We start from the raw sequence: 13,738 nt of genomic DNA, 5'->3' as shown, positions 1-13,738 counted from the left end.
GCATCAGCTCCTTCACTTCTGGCACGTGCTGAAGTAACCACCTTCCTCAGTGCCTTCACCCCAGGGGCTGTACTCTACGTTCAACTGTTTCAAATGGTCTGTACCTGGTTTTAAGCTATTCTTTGTGTATTTGTTTATATTTAACTTTTTCCCACCCCTCAAAAGTATCACAAAGGGAATGCTAAATTTCTCTGCTTCACAATTTTTTGCTGCTTTAGTGTTGCAATTAGTTTTAGGGACAACAGATACTCTCCTTCAAATATGACTTGGAACCCCCCGTACCATAGGTGGTATGACAGCAGCTCGGTGGTGAAGCTGTTGCAGGTCCATCTGCCCTTGCTTTATCGTGGATGACACCAATATTGACCCAGTGGGATTTAACAGTGATGGCTTTGACTCCCTGCTGAAGATACTGCAAAAAGAGATAGAAGGAAGGGAAAAATATCACTAAAAAAGACCAAGATTAAACATCTTTCAAAATTTACAGGCAAAAGTATTCTTCTCAAATTCAAGAAAAATAACACATTCAACACACTGGACAAATAGCTGAAAAAAAAAAAATCAGAAGCATGTTGTGTTTTTTCCCCACAGCACATCTGGTAGAATAGGCAACAGATGCTGCTGTGTTTTTGTAATACACAGAAATACAAAAAAAAAAAAAGTGTCCAGAATCTCCAATATCAGAAATATACGTATGCAGTTTGTAAATGTGCAGTACTGCAAGGATGAAAGCTTCTTTACAAAGAATGATTTGGAGAAAAGAGATTGGAAGCATTAGATCTATTTACCCCACAGTAACTAAATGAACAGCAGGTATACAACAGATTCCTGTCACATGGAGAGCTAATGTATTTGTGAAGGGGGAAGATGATGTCTGAGGAGGCAAGAGAGTGCAGAAACACCATCAACTGCACTCTTCCAAAGATCACATGCAGAACAATGACACTGGATACTTCTGACATTTAACATCTATCCTTGGTACTGCGTGTATATTAAGACCACTGAGAGGCAGAGGGCACTGGCCCTGATGCTGCACTGTGGTTATGCAGGAACTGCACCAGCAGGACACTACAAACTCTGCAAATACCATCAGTGGTATCCCCCAAAAGGTAAATGGTTCCAAAGACATGCAGTGTTCTCCTTTTCAAGCCCTATATACTCACGTGGGTTATCCAGTGCTTAGGGCCAAGTTCCCAGGAATAGGAAGATTGCAGGAAGCCATTGTACACTTTGGAGAAAGAGGCCATCCATTTCTCAGGACACTTGCCCGTTAATTTACAGACACTGACTGGTAAGAGTAAGAAATACTTCCACTACTCTATTATTAATAGCCTTCAGGAGATTCAGTTCTACTCATTGATATAACATGGTTCAATGACAGTAATTTGGTACAGGACTCTAGAGGTTACACAAGCAAATAAACATGAAATATTAAAAGGTAACCAAAATATCAATATTTTATGCCCCTAGATTATTATTTTTTTTTAAAAAAAGCAATTTTCATCTCTTACTAAAAGATATATTCAGGCTGTTTTCCCTGTCAAATTCAAGTTCTGGATGCATTCTACCAAACTGAGTTTGTGAGAGCAAGAATCAATTAAACCAATTCCACCTCCAAACTTTTAGCTCTACATTCAAACAGTTTTTCATTAAAGGGAAGGGAGAGCCCATGTACTAACCCACACTAACCAATCACACTGTAAAAAAATATTCCAAATCTACTTTTGCATGTGTAGATTTGTTACTAAGTATTGTGTAAAAGAAAGAAACAAAACAAAGAACTTTAGCACAGAGCCAGTTACACCATCACTCCTGAGTTTCTTAGCAGATTAACAGGGGCATTTACAAGATATCCCATGGTACTTAATATTTTTAGTTGGACAATGATTTTTAAATAGCTGTGTATCAGAAAATCCCACATCAGCAACAGAAGTACCACAGAGCTATATTTCATGGAAACTCATGCCAGAAGCATCCTGAATCTCTTTTCCTGCTTTAGTAAAATTTCATTGTTTCAGTAAGCTGCTGTCCTTTCCAGATAATTGTATAACTGAAATCCTCTTCTCTGAACAGATCTCTGGTGGTTTCATTTCCTTCATTCGTTAGCTCTCCAGGTAGTTGTACTAGTTTATTACCTACCTGGTTGGTCTATCACCATGGAATTTTCTTCATCCTACCTTAGAAGACCCTTCTTTTGGCTCTTCATCAAAATTTTAAATCTACATTTCCCACTGTTGCACTTCCAGCAAAGGCTTTCCCTAGTAGAAACTCATAACAAATATGTTGCTACTGATGAGAGTTTTTGGATCACTGGTAAGTAAAACCACCTTTTAAACAACTTCTTAAAGAAGGCAATATTGGAATGTTAAACAAACTCACCCTTGTCTCTCAGGTTCTCCATCAACTTCCTCATCAGCACTACAAGTGGCACTGGAATCATTATCTGAATGGGATTCTTGTCTTGCTGTATTAACTTGTTGTGACAGACTATAGTCCATTTCCTCTGGTTCTGACTTTTCCTTGGGTTTATCCATCTCTCTCTCTTTGGTATCACTCTCTATTTTCACTTGAATATTCTCTGGTAGCCTCATTTCAGTCTCTACAGGCTCTACTTTGGTATGCACTGGAAGAGTAATCACAGGCTTAGCTTCAACTGGATGGCTTCTACTGTCAACCTCCATGGGCTCTTCTGCCTCATTATTTACTTCTTCCTTAACCTGTGGCTCAGGGTTCTGACTTTCAGCTGTGGATACACTTTGGGCTGTGACAGGGGGAGATGTGCTGGTTGCAGGTTTAACAGTAGATTCCTGTTCTGCTGTTGCCTCAGTGGTTACTTTGGAAGCAGCACTCTCGGATGGAGATTCTTCACTTGGTTTAGCAGGCTCTGCTGGAGTTGGAGATGGAGCACTTTCTGTGTCAGAACTATTTTCAGCACCTGGGGAAAGAACAATTTTGGCATGAAGGTTCAATGTTAATGAAATCTATCTAGGCTTTGATGAACTGCTTCTTTACAATAATCTTATAATTATCTTACAGTAATAACGTCTGCTGTCCCAAAACACAACAAGACAATTGCCATGAAGAACTAACTTGTAAAGGAAAAGCAACCAAAAAATAGCAGATATGGGTTAAAGTGGGAGACTGGAATTACAGAATAAGACTACTTCGCTAGCTTTGATCTCACAGTGAGACAGCCAAGAAAGCTCTTCTGCATATCTCAGAGACTTTGTACTTCCATATCCGATGCTTGTTTATTACAAAATTAGTCAATATTTGCAGTTACTAAGCTAAGGCATCACTTTAATTATTTAAATCATTAAAATTATTAAAGGCATCACTGGCAGAAGGGGTAAAACACTGATTTAACATGAAAAATCAGTCACATTTTATAGACATGCTGGCTTGCAATTCTTGCTCTAAGTTAAGAGTTCTATTTTATCCCCTTTGTGAATCACCATTGTTTTCCTGAAAATGTCATCTTTGCTCTGTGAAAGGTGTAAACAGCTTTGACAACCAGATACCACTTATAGAAGGGTACTGATTTTTGCAGTAAAGAACGTTCCACCTCTTCTTAGCCTAGTCCATGAACTTCATTATATTATAAATAGCTTTTACATATAAAAACACATCTGTGAAACACTATGGCAATATCTAGAACGTAAATGTTATATTCAAGTCCTATCTTCTGATAAGAATCTTCGTATCTTAGGGCCACATCAATATTTTAGCAATGGTTGTTGAATAAATGGATGCAATGAGGATTCAACAATTTTAACCTATCCATCTGTAAAACAAATAATTAATTTTGACTTATTATAGAAATGGACACTTTGCCAAATTACAAGCACAGATGCACACTGCAGTGTAAAAAATACCAACAACTAAAAACTCAAATCCCCAACACAGCCATATTTTCTCATCCATCACTTATGAATTCTATTACTTAGAAAAAGCAATATATTGCCACAAAAGGCTGGCCAAGACTGACTGATGTTGGGTACCTATAACTGTTAGCAGTTGCAACAATTTTAAAAAAAAAAAATAGCAAGCAACGAATCCATTTAAATTTGTCCATCTGAAGCTTTACTGGGACTACCAGCTAGCAGAGGTCAGATATCTTTGACTCAACCTGTTTCAACACACACAAGTTTTTTGATCAGGTGCTGCCTGTTTACCCTCTAGATGACAGCAGTCATAGCATCTCAAAATCCTAAGCAATAATACCTTACGGCTGCTCAATACTAAAAATGCTTTTTCCCCGCCAGGGAGTTCCAATTGCTGAAATCCAGCTGGAACACAGTGTTTGAGCACCACATTGTGAAGTGGAACACAGCTTTCTGAGCTGGCACAAAGGTCCCTTTCTGTGCACACACAAGTTTCCTTCCCAGAAAAGTTACCTTCACTGTCTTCTGGATTCTCTTCTTCATTAGATGCTTCAATATCTTCATCCTCCTGAGCAGACACAGTTGAAGCCACACTCTCACACTGTGATACATCTCGCTCCTCACGGGGCCTTCGTGAAGACTGACAAAGACATTTACATCACACTGAACATTTGCAAGCATTATTTCCTTTTACATACATTCTCATTTATCAATCTGAGGTTGAAATGAAAGATAATCTCTGTTTAGCAGATTCATTCACAAGGGCAACACGTTTTCAACTTCAGGCCAGCTTTTGCAGCAGCAAAGTAAGTCTGGGAACAAACTGCTGTCTCAAGATATGTTTGTGGGACAACAGAACTAGTGGAGCAAAGACACATTGATGCTCTTCACTGAGAGAAGACTAGTATAACACTGCAGTTTAGAGGACTGCAACACTCAGGATTCTACTTTAGATACCCCAAAACTTTCAGTTCCTGGTCTTGTACCAATTCTCTTGCTCCATTTCGTAAGCTTAGCGCTCATTGTGCTTCAAGGTTTTCAGAGCACTAAAGAATTCTTCAGGCTTCAGTGTTCTATCTGACAGAAAATTTCCTATTGCATTTTAAAGCAAGATGTGATTAGTATCACAGCTCAGTGAGCACCAGCCCCTTCTTGCAGGAGTTATGTCACAACACAAAAACAAGTAGAAAAGGAAACAAGTGGTGATTGCAAAACAGTCTTTGTGAAGTGTGATGAATGACTGCAAGAAGATGCCAAGTTCTCCCCTGCAAAATATTCTATGCCCACTGCACTCTACCTTCTGTTTGTGCTGTTGGAGGAGGCTGTCCAGATTGTGTCTCCTTTTATAGTTGAAGTAAAAGTTCTTACACTGAGCTTCACTTTTTGTCCCAACCATTTTGGCAATCGCTGCCCAGTTTCGTCCGTGTTCCACTAGGCCTGTTCAAACATAGAAGAACCAATATTTACTATGATGTAGTAAATATTTACTATGATGAAGTAAAGTAATTCAGCTATTTAAACCCAAATAAATGGGGCAACAATGTAAGACACAGAAGCACTGCTGTCCTTAAGAGAATTCTCACTAGGATAATGTATTTGGTAGCTACTTATGGGAAAAAATAAAAAAAAAGCTGTTGACAACCCTGTTGTCTGCTTAGGAAGCCTTCAAATGTAACTCTTTGCTGTTGCTAATATGTAACAACTCTGCTAAAATGTTGATTTTGCACATAAAATTTACAAGTAATAGTATCTGCCAAATGAATTGACAAGTTATAAACTAGATCAGCTTTTCTATGAAAAGAATGTTGTACACAAGGAATTTTTGTGCTATAAATAGATTAATTAGAAAATTTAGATATGACACATATACCTTCACATCTGTTTCACAGACTTCAGTGGCTCATGCACCACACCAAACAATACAAAGTAGCCCATATGAAAAAGTCAACAGGGTCTCAAACCCCTGATTTTGTCTGTTAAAGACGTTTGCTTTTATTTAAATGGAAGAAAACTTCAGCAAATTCCAAATTATTCATTCAGCATAGTGTTGCAAAAGATCACAGCACTCATATTCAGTGAATTGTTACTTCTGAATGCTTGTATTTACAAAATAAGTCAAAAGCTTCACAAGGTTTACCTTTCTTAGCAACTTCCATTTCTTCTTCTGTCCAACGGGATGTCTCCACAGGCTCTGCAGAAGCTAAAAGAGAAACAAAGACACTGAGCAGAGAAAAGATAGGGATTCACTATTATGGCATCAATCATGCATCCCACAGTCATCTAATCTATTTACATTAAGGCTTGTTCAAGTCACTTGGGAAAGCTGCTCTTGTCAGTGGGATGTAGTCAATCTCCATTAAACCAAACTAGAGATACAGTAGGAACCATCACAATCTCCATGGAGCAACCTGTTCAAAACTGTTCTGCCTATAAAACTATGATTGATTATCTGTCAAGGAAGATTTTTAAGTAACTTAGATGTATTTATCACTAAAATTTTATTTAAACTGTCAGCAATTTACCATCAACTACTAAAAGCAGGAATTTAACATGCTATAAGGTAGTTCCATCTTATTTCACTGACTGTAGAGGAAAGGACTGTGAGCTACAGTTGTAAGTCAATCTGTGTCAAAGGCATTTGGATCTCTACAGATCCATCATTAACCCTGCAAAGAGAGAAAAAGCAGTTATCCCAGAAAGGCTGAACCACCTTTTCCTCCCCTTACATGGCTCCAACAGAGTCATCTGATCACACATATGCTATTCATGAAGTTACACTTGTGAAGTTTAACAGTACCACACAGTCACAAAATGAGAAGCAGGGCTAAGAATAAAGATGTTATACTAAACAGAAAAAAAAAAGGTGTACTGCACGTGCAGAAAACCAGCCTTATGTCAGTGAAAAGCCTGACAACCAGATGGGTCCCCAAGTGTCCCATAAATGCTACTCACAAGGTTCTGGGGGAGGTGGAAGAGGTGGTGGTGGCTCTTCAGTGGCTGCAGCTGCAGCAGCATTTGCTTGTGCAGCTTCATTTGTCATTGATCTGGTGATTCTGCCCTTACGACGACCTTGGCTATTGGCAGTTTTTCGGCCCCTAGGAGTGGCCTGCTCCCTTTCCTCTGTTTCCTCTGGTGCAACTTCAGTTTTGTCCTTTTCTTTGGTATTGTCTCTGGGAGTAGTGAAAATATGATTCAGTCACATTCAGTCAGCCATTATGGACAGATATTCCTGAATATCAGTGCGAAAAAAAAAACCAAACCCCCAAACAAAACTCCACAAACCCAAAAGATGCCTCTAGTGAAACAGAACTCACTTACTGACCACAACTTAGAGCTGCTAGAGTGTAACACAGATACATGATATTATCAACTTCAAAGTAAATATGAACACTGTCATTGAACATATGAGAAAACCCCAAACTAACAAACTATGAAAATAATTATACGCACAAAAAAATAATCCCATGGCTTTTCCCACCAGTTTGATGAATTCAGAAAGACAGAGAAATTCATGTCCAAAGAAATTGTTTAATGCATAAAACCTAACCTAAAAGGAACAGTTTAAGTCTAGGTTTCACTGTCAGGCTAATGTGAATCCTGTTCTAATCTTTGCAAAAAACTGCAATCTAGGCTGAATTAAGGATTGTCTGTACATATACTTACTTAGAGTCCTCCTTCTCATCTTTTTCCTCCTCATCTTTCTTTTCCTCCTCTTTTTTGTCTGCTTTTTCTGCTTTTTCCTCTTCTACCTTTTCTTCTACTTTTTCTTCTTGAGAAGGACGAGCAATTTGTTGCTGCAATGAAATGAGATTTACACATTATAACAACTTGATCACACAGAGGTGCAGAAACTCGTACTCAGAGCAGCACAAACACTGATGCTGCCTCACCTTCCACTTGATAGTATATTAAATTACAGTCCCTGCACAGTGGTCAAGATAACAGTAAAACACCACTGCCAAAAACTGTAACACTTATCCATACCCTGGAATCCTAACAAACACCATATTCCAGGTATTACCTCCCAGATTTCAGAAGTCTCCTTTGCCACAGCACGTGCAGTATTATATATTTGCTGTATATCCTCAGTACCTCTCAATTTATTTTCTCTCACATTTCCCCTGGTCAGCTGCCCCATTCAGATATGGTATTTTTTTCTTAGAAATCCCCAGAAGGTACTGTGTGAGCACAGAGGTGATAATGTCCATGTACACGTGTCAACAAATCCATGTGCTCTCGTATGCCACACTAAAAATGAACAGCTATGTTTTAGAAGTGTTGAGAGGTCTGACCAACATCTTGCATAGTAATGGTGTTGCTCCTCTCAAATTTTATTTATAACGTTGTCCATTTTAAAATAGTGAAACACGATAGCTTACAATTTGGAAGCAGTAGGTCTTGTAGCATGAATATTAGGAGCAACTCTAAGTCACCGTCTCAAAACTGTTGTTAGTAATTTAGAAATACAAAGAAATAAATTTGTTTGGAAAAAAAATGGGTCAAGACATTTAGACTGACATTTCCATAAGGAAAATCATAGTTTAAAAAAAGAAAAATTATAGGCTATTGTCTTTCCTGAGAATAATTTTACAAGCACATTAAGCACTGACAAATGACAAAAGAAATTACCATTACTCATTATTACCCTAAGGAAAAGAGCACAAACTACTTCTTACGCATTCCCTGTTAAGGGACCCCAGCTCCTTATCTCTCAGAGCAATCCAGATACCCTTGCACATGGTAGTTATCTCATTCTCAAAAGCATAAATTTAATTTAAACTTTACAGGAGATGCAATCCCCTCCTCCAAACAGGAATTAATGGAACAGATCTCTATTACTTAATGTGATCCCACAGAATTACCAGCATGGTAAAAAGTAAAATAAAATTTAAAAAAATCTAAAAAATGTAAGAAAAAGTTGTGGCATTGTTTCTTCTCTTCATTATCACACACACAAGAAGCCAATTCACAGAGGATGGGAACCATTTGTGGGTGTTTACAGGGAAGGGGTCTGAAGGGGTTAACTGAGTGACCCATTCAGAACTGCAACAGCCAGACTCTCCACTCAGGTTTGGTGTGTGCAGAGCCCACTCCTTCCTCACCGGGCATTCGACTCCACGAGTCAACTCCAAAAGCAAAACACATGCAACGTTTGTACAAAGCTACCTTCCAAATACCCGAAGGATACTTGGCAATTCATGGTGAGACAAGGACAGAGAACTAGGAGATTGCTCTTCTAGGACTTCATTCACTCAGATTTCACTGAAAAATTCCTCAAAACATTTTCTTTTTCTAAGAGGAGACAACCTTCCCGTAAGTGTAGCAGCAGGTGTCACTGTTTCACTATCAAAAGTAAGGCTGGAAATATTCACAAAAAGGACTTGTTTTTGACATGTTCATAATGTGAACTGGAGCAGAAAACCCAAACACCAGGCACTATCATCTTGCTGCGAATTATTAGTATTTAAGGTGCTAGTATTACTTGGGTTATGCAAAAACTTCCTTCAGGCAAGACAAAAGAGACATGCTAAAATAAATTATTTCCATCGTGCTAGATGGATTTGCCTCAAAAACGAGGAGTCAAAACCTGCATTTTCTGAAGAAAACAAAAAAGAAAAAAGAAAAAAAAAAAATCTGTCTTTTACATATAATCTATTTACAAAACAGTTGAAAAATCCTCTGTTCTTTTTTGCCTGGCTAACTTAACATCACACTTTGTAAATAACAGGGTTCTCCATTTCACAGTGAATTTATTTAACATGCACAGTCAATAGGTCAAGTGCAGGTCAAACACAAACCTTCAAACAGTGGAAGCCTCGGTCAGCGACGTACCTGCACATTCATCTGGTGAGTAAAACTTTTACTATCCAGGCAAGGGGACGGGCTTTAACCCAGGGTACGATTCAAAAGGACAAAACCCACACCAGCACCGACATCACACAGCTCTTTAGCAGAGGCAGCCTGACCCAGCAACGTGTTTATTCCAGGAAATTGTGTCATTCTGCCACTTAAGCTGCCTACAGCAGAGTTGCCCATCTCACATACAACCTTCTAATCTCACCGGAGTCACCAGAGGTAATCCCCACCGAGCTGGGCTTGATTGGCCGCCGCAGACATACAACGAATTTCTGTCTAGTCAGATCACTGGGCTGCAGCACCTGCTGTGAAGGGACACGGCTCCCCTGATTTTTTTTGCTGAGCAGGCAGCCAGCCCACACTGACTCCTGCTCCTCACTGAAAAACTGCCCAGAGGGAACCTCCTTTCAAGGGGTTACTTAAGGAATTCTCTAACCGCGTCGTGCAGCCACGCGTTCCTCCAGTACTCTGTTAAAAACCTGCTCCTCCTGTGAAAAGTCACATTTGTTTAAGATGCACTTATTTAGTGGACTCTGTGAGCATTCTGGAACAGCTAGGTAGCACTTTATAAAAAGTCTTTTCTAGACCTATTTGAAGACAAGAATGCATTGGAATTTAATAAGCCTTACATCTCTTGACATGCCTTAATACAGCGTTCGGCTTCTCTAAAGTAAAAGCCCCCACAATGAAACCTGAGTCAAGTTGTACTTGCTACATTCTCTGAAGGATTTCAACATCATTACCATGATTAATATCCTCTCTGCTGCAATATTCCACTTGCTTGCTTTCTAATTTACAAAAATATATCAACTATTAAGAGTTTAAGCTGAAGCACCTGTTATTGGCATGAGCACATCTTGGAGCACGTCATAAATCTTACACGACTCATGTGTGCCAATCAGCAAGGAAGTTTCAGGTTGCTACTCAGAGATATGAAAAATATCAGCTTCAAACAAAGCTGGGGCACGGGGGGAAGAAGGGGGGTGAGCTGCATTCTGCAGCTGTAAGATAAAAGCTCTGGCAAGCAAGGCAGTTCAACGCTCTCAAGTTCTTCTTTTACTAGCCGTTAGAGATGTTGCTAATAATCATTGATAAAATTAAGAACTACAAATATATTTTTTAGTACCATGTAATTCCTTACTACAGCATTACTACACGTTAACTGCAATGCTTTTGAATTTAAACTTCCAGAAATGGTAAAAATTCCCATTGTTTAGAGCGTTTTCTTGAGTTTGCAAGGATACCCCAAGGTTCCTTGGATTTATGAAGCCTGACCTTATCTGCATCCTTAACAGAGCACATATTAAGCCTGTCTAGCAGTTGCCCAAATTTTAGTGATCTGCTGTAGCACTTAATGTGGATCACTACTAGCAATTAAGACCTAAAACTCTCCTAAAATTCAAAAAGCAAGTAATTTGAGTTGAAAAAACCAGCAGCTTCAGTGCAAAACTTTGCTGGTTTGCAGTTCAGCACAGATGTGTGCAGTCACAATACCTCAGTCCCAACAATTTTCTCTTCAGTATCATATCACTGCTGAGATATGACTAAATCAAATAACCCACAGCTCTTCAGGTGTTAAGGTCTGTGGGTTTCTAAACCCCTGAATTGCAGAGGACTCTAGCCTTCCACCTCCATCAAGCTTTAGTTCCAACAAAGCACTGGGGATTTCTTCAGCACATTGTAGCTATACCAGTTTCCAGCTGTTAAATTCATTTTGAGGATACAAACTCCAAACACCTGCAGGCTTCCTTGTTACATCTAGTACTCTGTAAATCTTTACTACTTTATTTCATGCACAACTTTACTCCCTTACCTCATCACTGACATATCTTTCATTCTATTTTCAATCCTTCCTAAATACCTGACAGGTGCAAAGGGAAATCAGAATGGAAAGAGCAGGGAACAAGTTCAGTGAATGAATACACAGCACTCCTCCTCCATTCTCTGAAAAAATAAAAGTCTAAAGTTTCTTCATTTTTTTTTGTTTGTTTGTAGATGTCCATATTAACACTAGTAGCCTAGCAAATGTATTTACATGCTTTTTGTACATAGTAAACTGATCTTTTCCCCTTCAAAGGCTTCCAAAACTGCCAAAAGAATACTTCCTGAGTCAGTAATTTATTTGCATGCATTAAATTGGTCTCTTTCTTCTTGCTATAAAGTTCCAGTCTGACTGTGCCTGACCACCAAATAAAGATTCACTATTCATTTCTTCTTTTTAACAAACATTGACATTATGAAGCTATTCTATATTTTCCACTGCAAGTCACACACTAAACCTAACTTCCATTGGCTCCAACATAGGATTCAATGATGGATTTGACTTTTCCCATTATGCCAGGGTCCTCAAATACTCAAATAAAATGAATTTTCTTATTAAAAAAGTCACAAATGTGCAAAGGAAGATGTTCCAAAGGATTAAAACCAAACTAATCAACAATATCCCCGAGGTCACAATTATTCAGTTTCAAAACGAGCAAAAATACAGTAAAGGAAAAATAAAGATTTTTCCTTTTTCTGCACCCTCATGCATATAATATACTTGCTGTATCTGAGAGTAAGACAGCTGTAAATATGGAACAATAAAATAAGAATAGCCAAGTGATGAATAAATTTAAGATACCTGGTTTCTTCCTCTGCGTTTCCCATAATTCCTTCGCACAAGGGCTTTATAGTTTTCATTTTTCTTTGTCAAATAATAATATAATACACAGTCAGGAACATTCTAAAGTGCAAAAGCAAAAAAAAGACAATTAGGTTTTATACCTATTAAAAAAATACAGTTTTAGTATTTAATTTTGCTCAACACAAACTATTCAGTCTCTCTCGATTTGTTCGCTCCGCAGGGATGTGAATTCACACACAAATATAACACCATAACCTTGCATAAAATTACAATGGTAAACACAAATCTCATGTATTTATAACATCCCTCAGCTACTTCAGTCTCCACGATTTGATCTGTACTAGACAATTTGCAAGTTTGAAAGCCCTTGTTTATCATAATAGCTGTATGTATTCAAGATTCTGTTCCAAGTCTTAACAAATCCAAATCTTTAATACTTCTCACACCAGCTCTGCAAAATCGGTTCTAAAGACTAAAATTAGTTCTAAAGACTAATTCAGCCAGCAGTAGGATCCCACTGATTGAACTGAAAGGTGGTAGCAAGACTTCTCAGAGTTAGCACAGTGGCTCAGCAGAGCCAAATATGTCCTTATCCAAGCAGTGAGACATTTACAGAAGCTTACCTGCTTCAAAAAGAAATTAAGATCAAAACTAAATAAATGACACTGATAAGAATTAAAGAAAATGGCACTTCAAAATTTTGTTAAAATGTTCACATGCACTGATTGTATTACTGATCAAACATTATAAAAACCTGTCAAAGCAGTAACTTTGTTTGGACTTATTTTTTTTTCCAAGAAAAGAAAATGATGCTGGGATAAATGACTTACATCTGGAAAGTTAGGGATCCTACCCTAGGCTCTACTTATATTAAAAAAGGTCTTACCTTTCGTTCCAGGTAGGAAGCAATTAGACCAAAGTTCTTGGGATGTTGGACAAACCTTTTATAAATCAGAAATTATTTATGTTTAATAACATAATTCAAGATCAAATAAGCAAAGCAGTCTTCCAAACAACCTGCTCCATCAGCAAGCCTTTGATTCACACAACTGAAATTAGTATGAAAAGCCTAAGTGCAAATTTAGAACTAAACACTTAAATTAGCCTTTAGCTGATATATTCAGGTCATACACAGACTCTTTCCATTTTAATCTTATCAGAGAACTGAAGTACATTTGAGAGAATTTCTCAAAGGTCTTAACATATGTGAGCCTACTCAGATGAAAAACACACAGAGGTCTAAAAGTTTTGCAATGTTTCATTCATCCAGCTAAGAACATTATCAAATATTATTGCATAAAAGCTTCAACATTCCCAATTTAACTGATGTTTACTGTGGTATTTAACTGCCATTTGGAACATAATAAAAATA

The 13,738-nt window shown here is 38.1% G+C and overlaps 1 protein-coding gene across 2 annotated transcripts in view; it reads right to left on the bottom strand.

The window, feature by feature from the left end:
* Positions 1-13,738, bottom strand: part of NCOR1 (nuclear receptor corepressor 1) — a 53,340-nt gene that overhangs the window by 23,328 nt on the left and 16,274 nt on the right. Inside the window, exons 12-20 of one of the 2 annotated variants that reach the window (XM_008940104.1) lie at positions 13,253-13,307; positions 12,364-12,465; positions 7,548-7,678; positions 6,837-7,054; positions 6,022-6,084; positions 5,182-5,321; positions 4,398-4,524; positions 2,380-2,935; positions 283-412 (exon numbers count right to left, since the gene is read on the bottom strand). In XM_008940104.1, the coding sequence (XP_008938352.1) occupies positions 283-412; positions 2,380-2,935; positions 4,398-4,524; positions 5,182-5,321; positions 6,022-6,084; positions 6,837-7,054; positions 7,548-7,678; positions 12,364-12,465; positions 13,253-13,307 (1,522 nt within the window). The remainder of the gene's footprint in view (positions 1-282; positions 413-2,379; positions 2,936-4,397; positions 4,525-5,181; positions 5,322-6,021; positions 6,085-6,836; positions 7,055-7,547; positions 7,679-12,363; positions 12,466-13,252; positions 13,308-13,738) is intronic. The other variant, XM_008940103.1, reaches the window with a different exon arrangement.

The sequence above is a fragment of the Merops nubicus genome, unplaced genomic scaffold (assembly GCF_000691845.1).
Source record: "Merops nubicus isolate BGI_N331 unplaced genomic scaffold, ASM69184v1 scaffold19835, whole genome shotgun sequence".
Taxonomy (NCBI): domain Eukaryota; kingdom Metazoa; phylum Chordata; class Aves; order Coraciiformes; family Meropidae; genus Merops; species Merops nubicus.
Note: the sequence above shows the minus strand (reverse complement) of the source record. Positions and strands in the feature narration are given on the sequence as shown.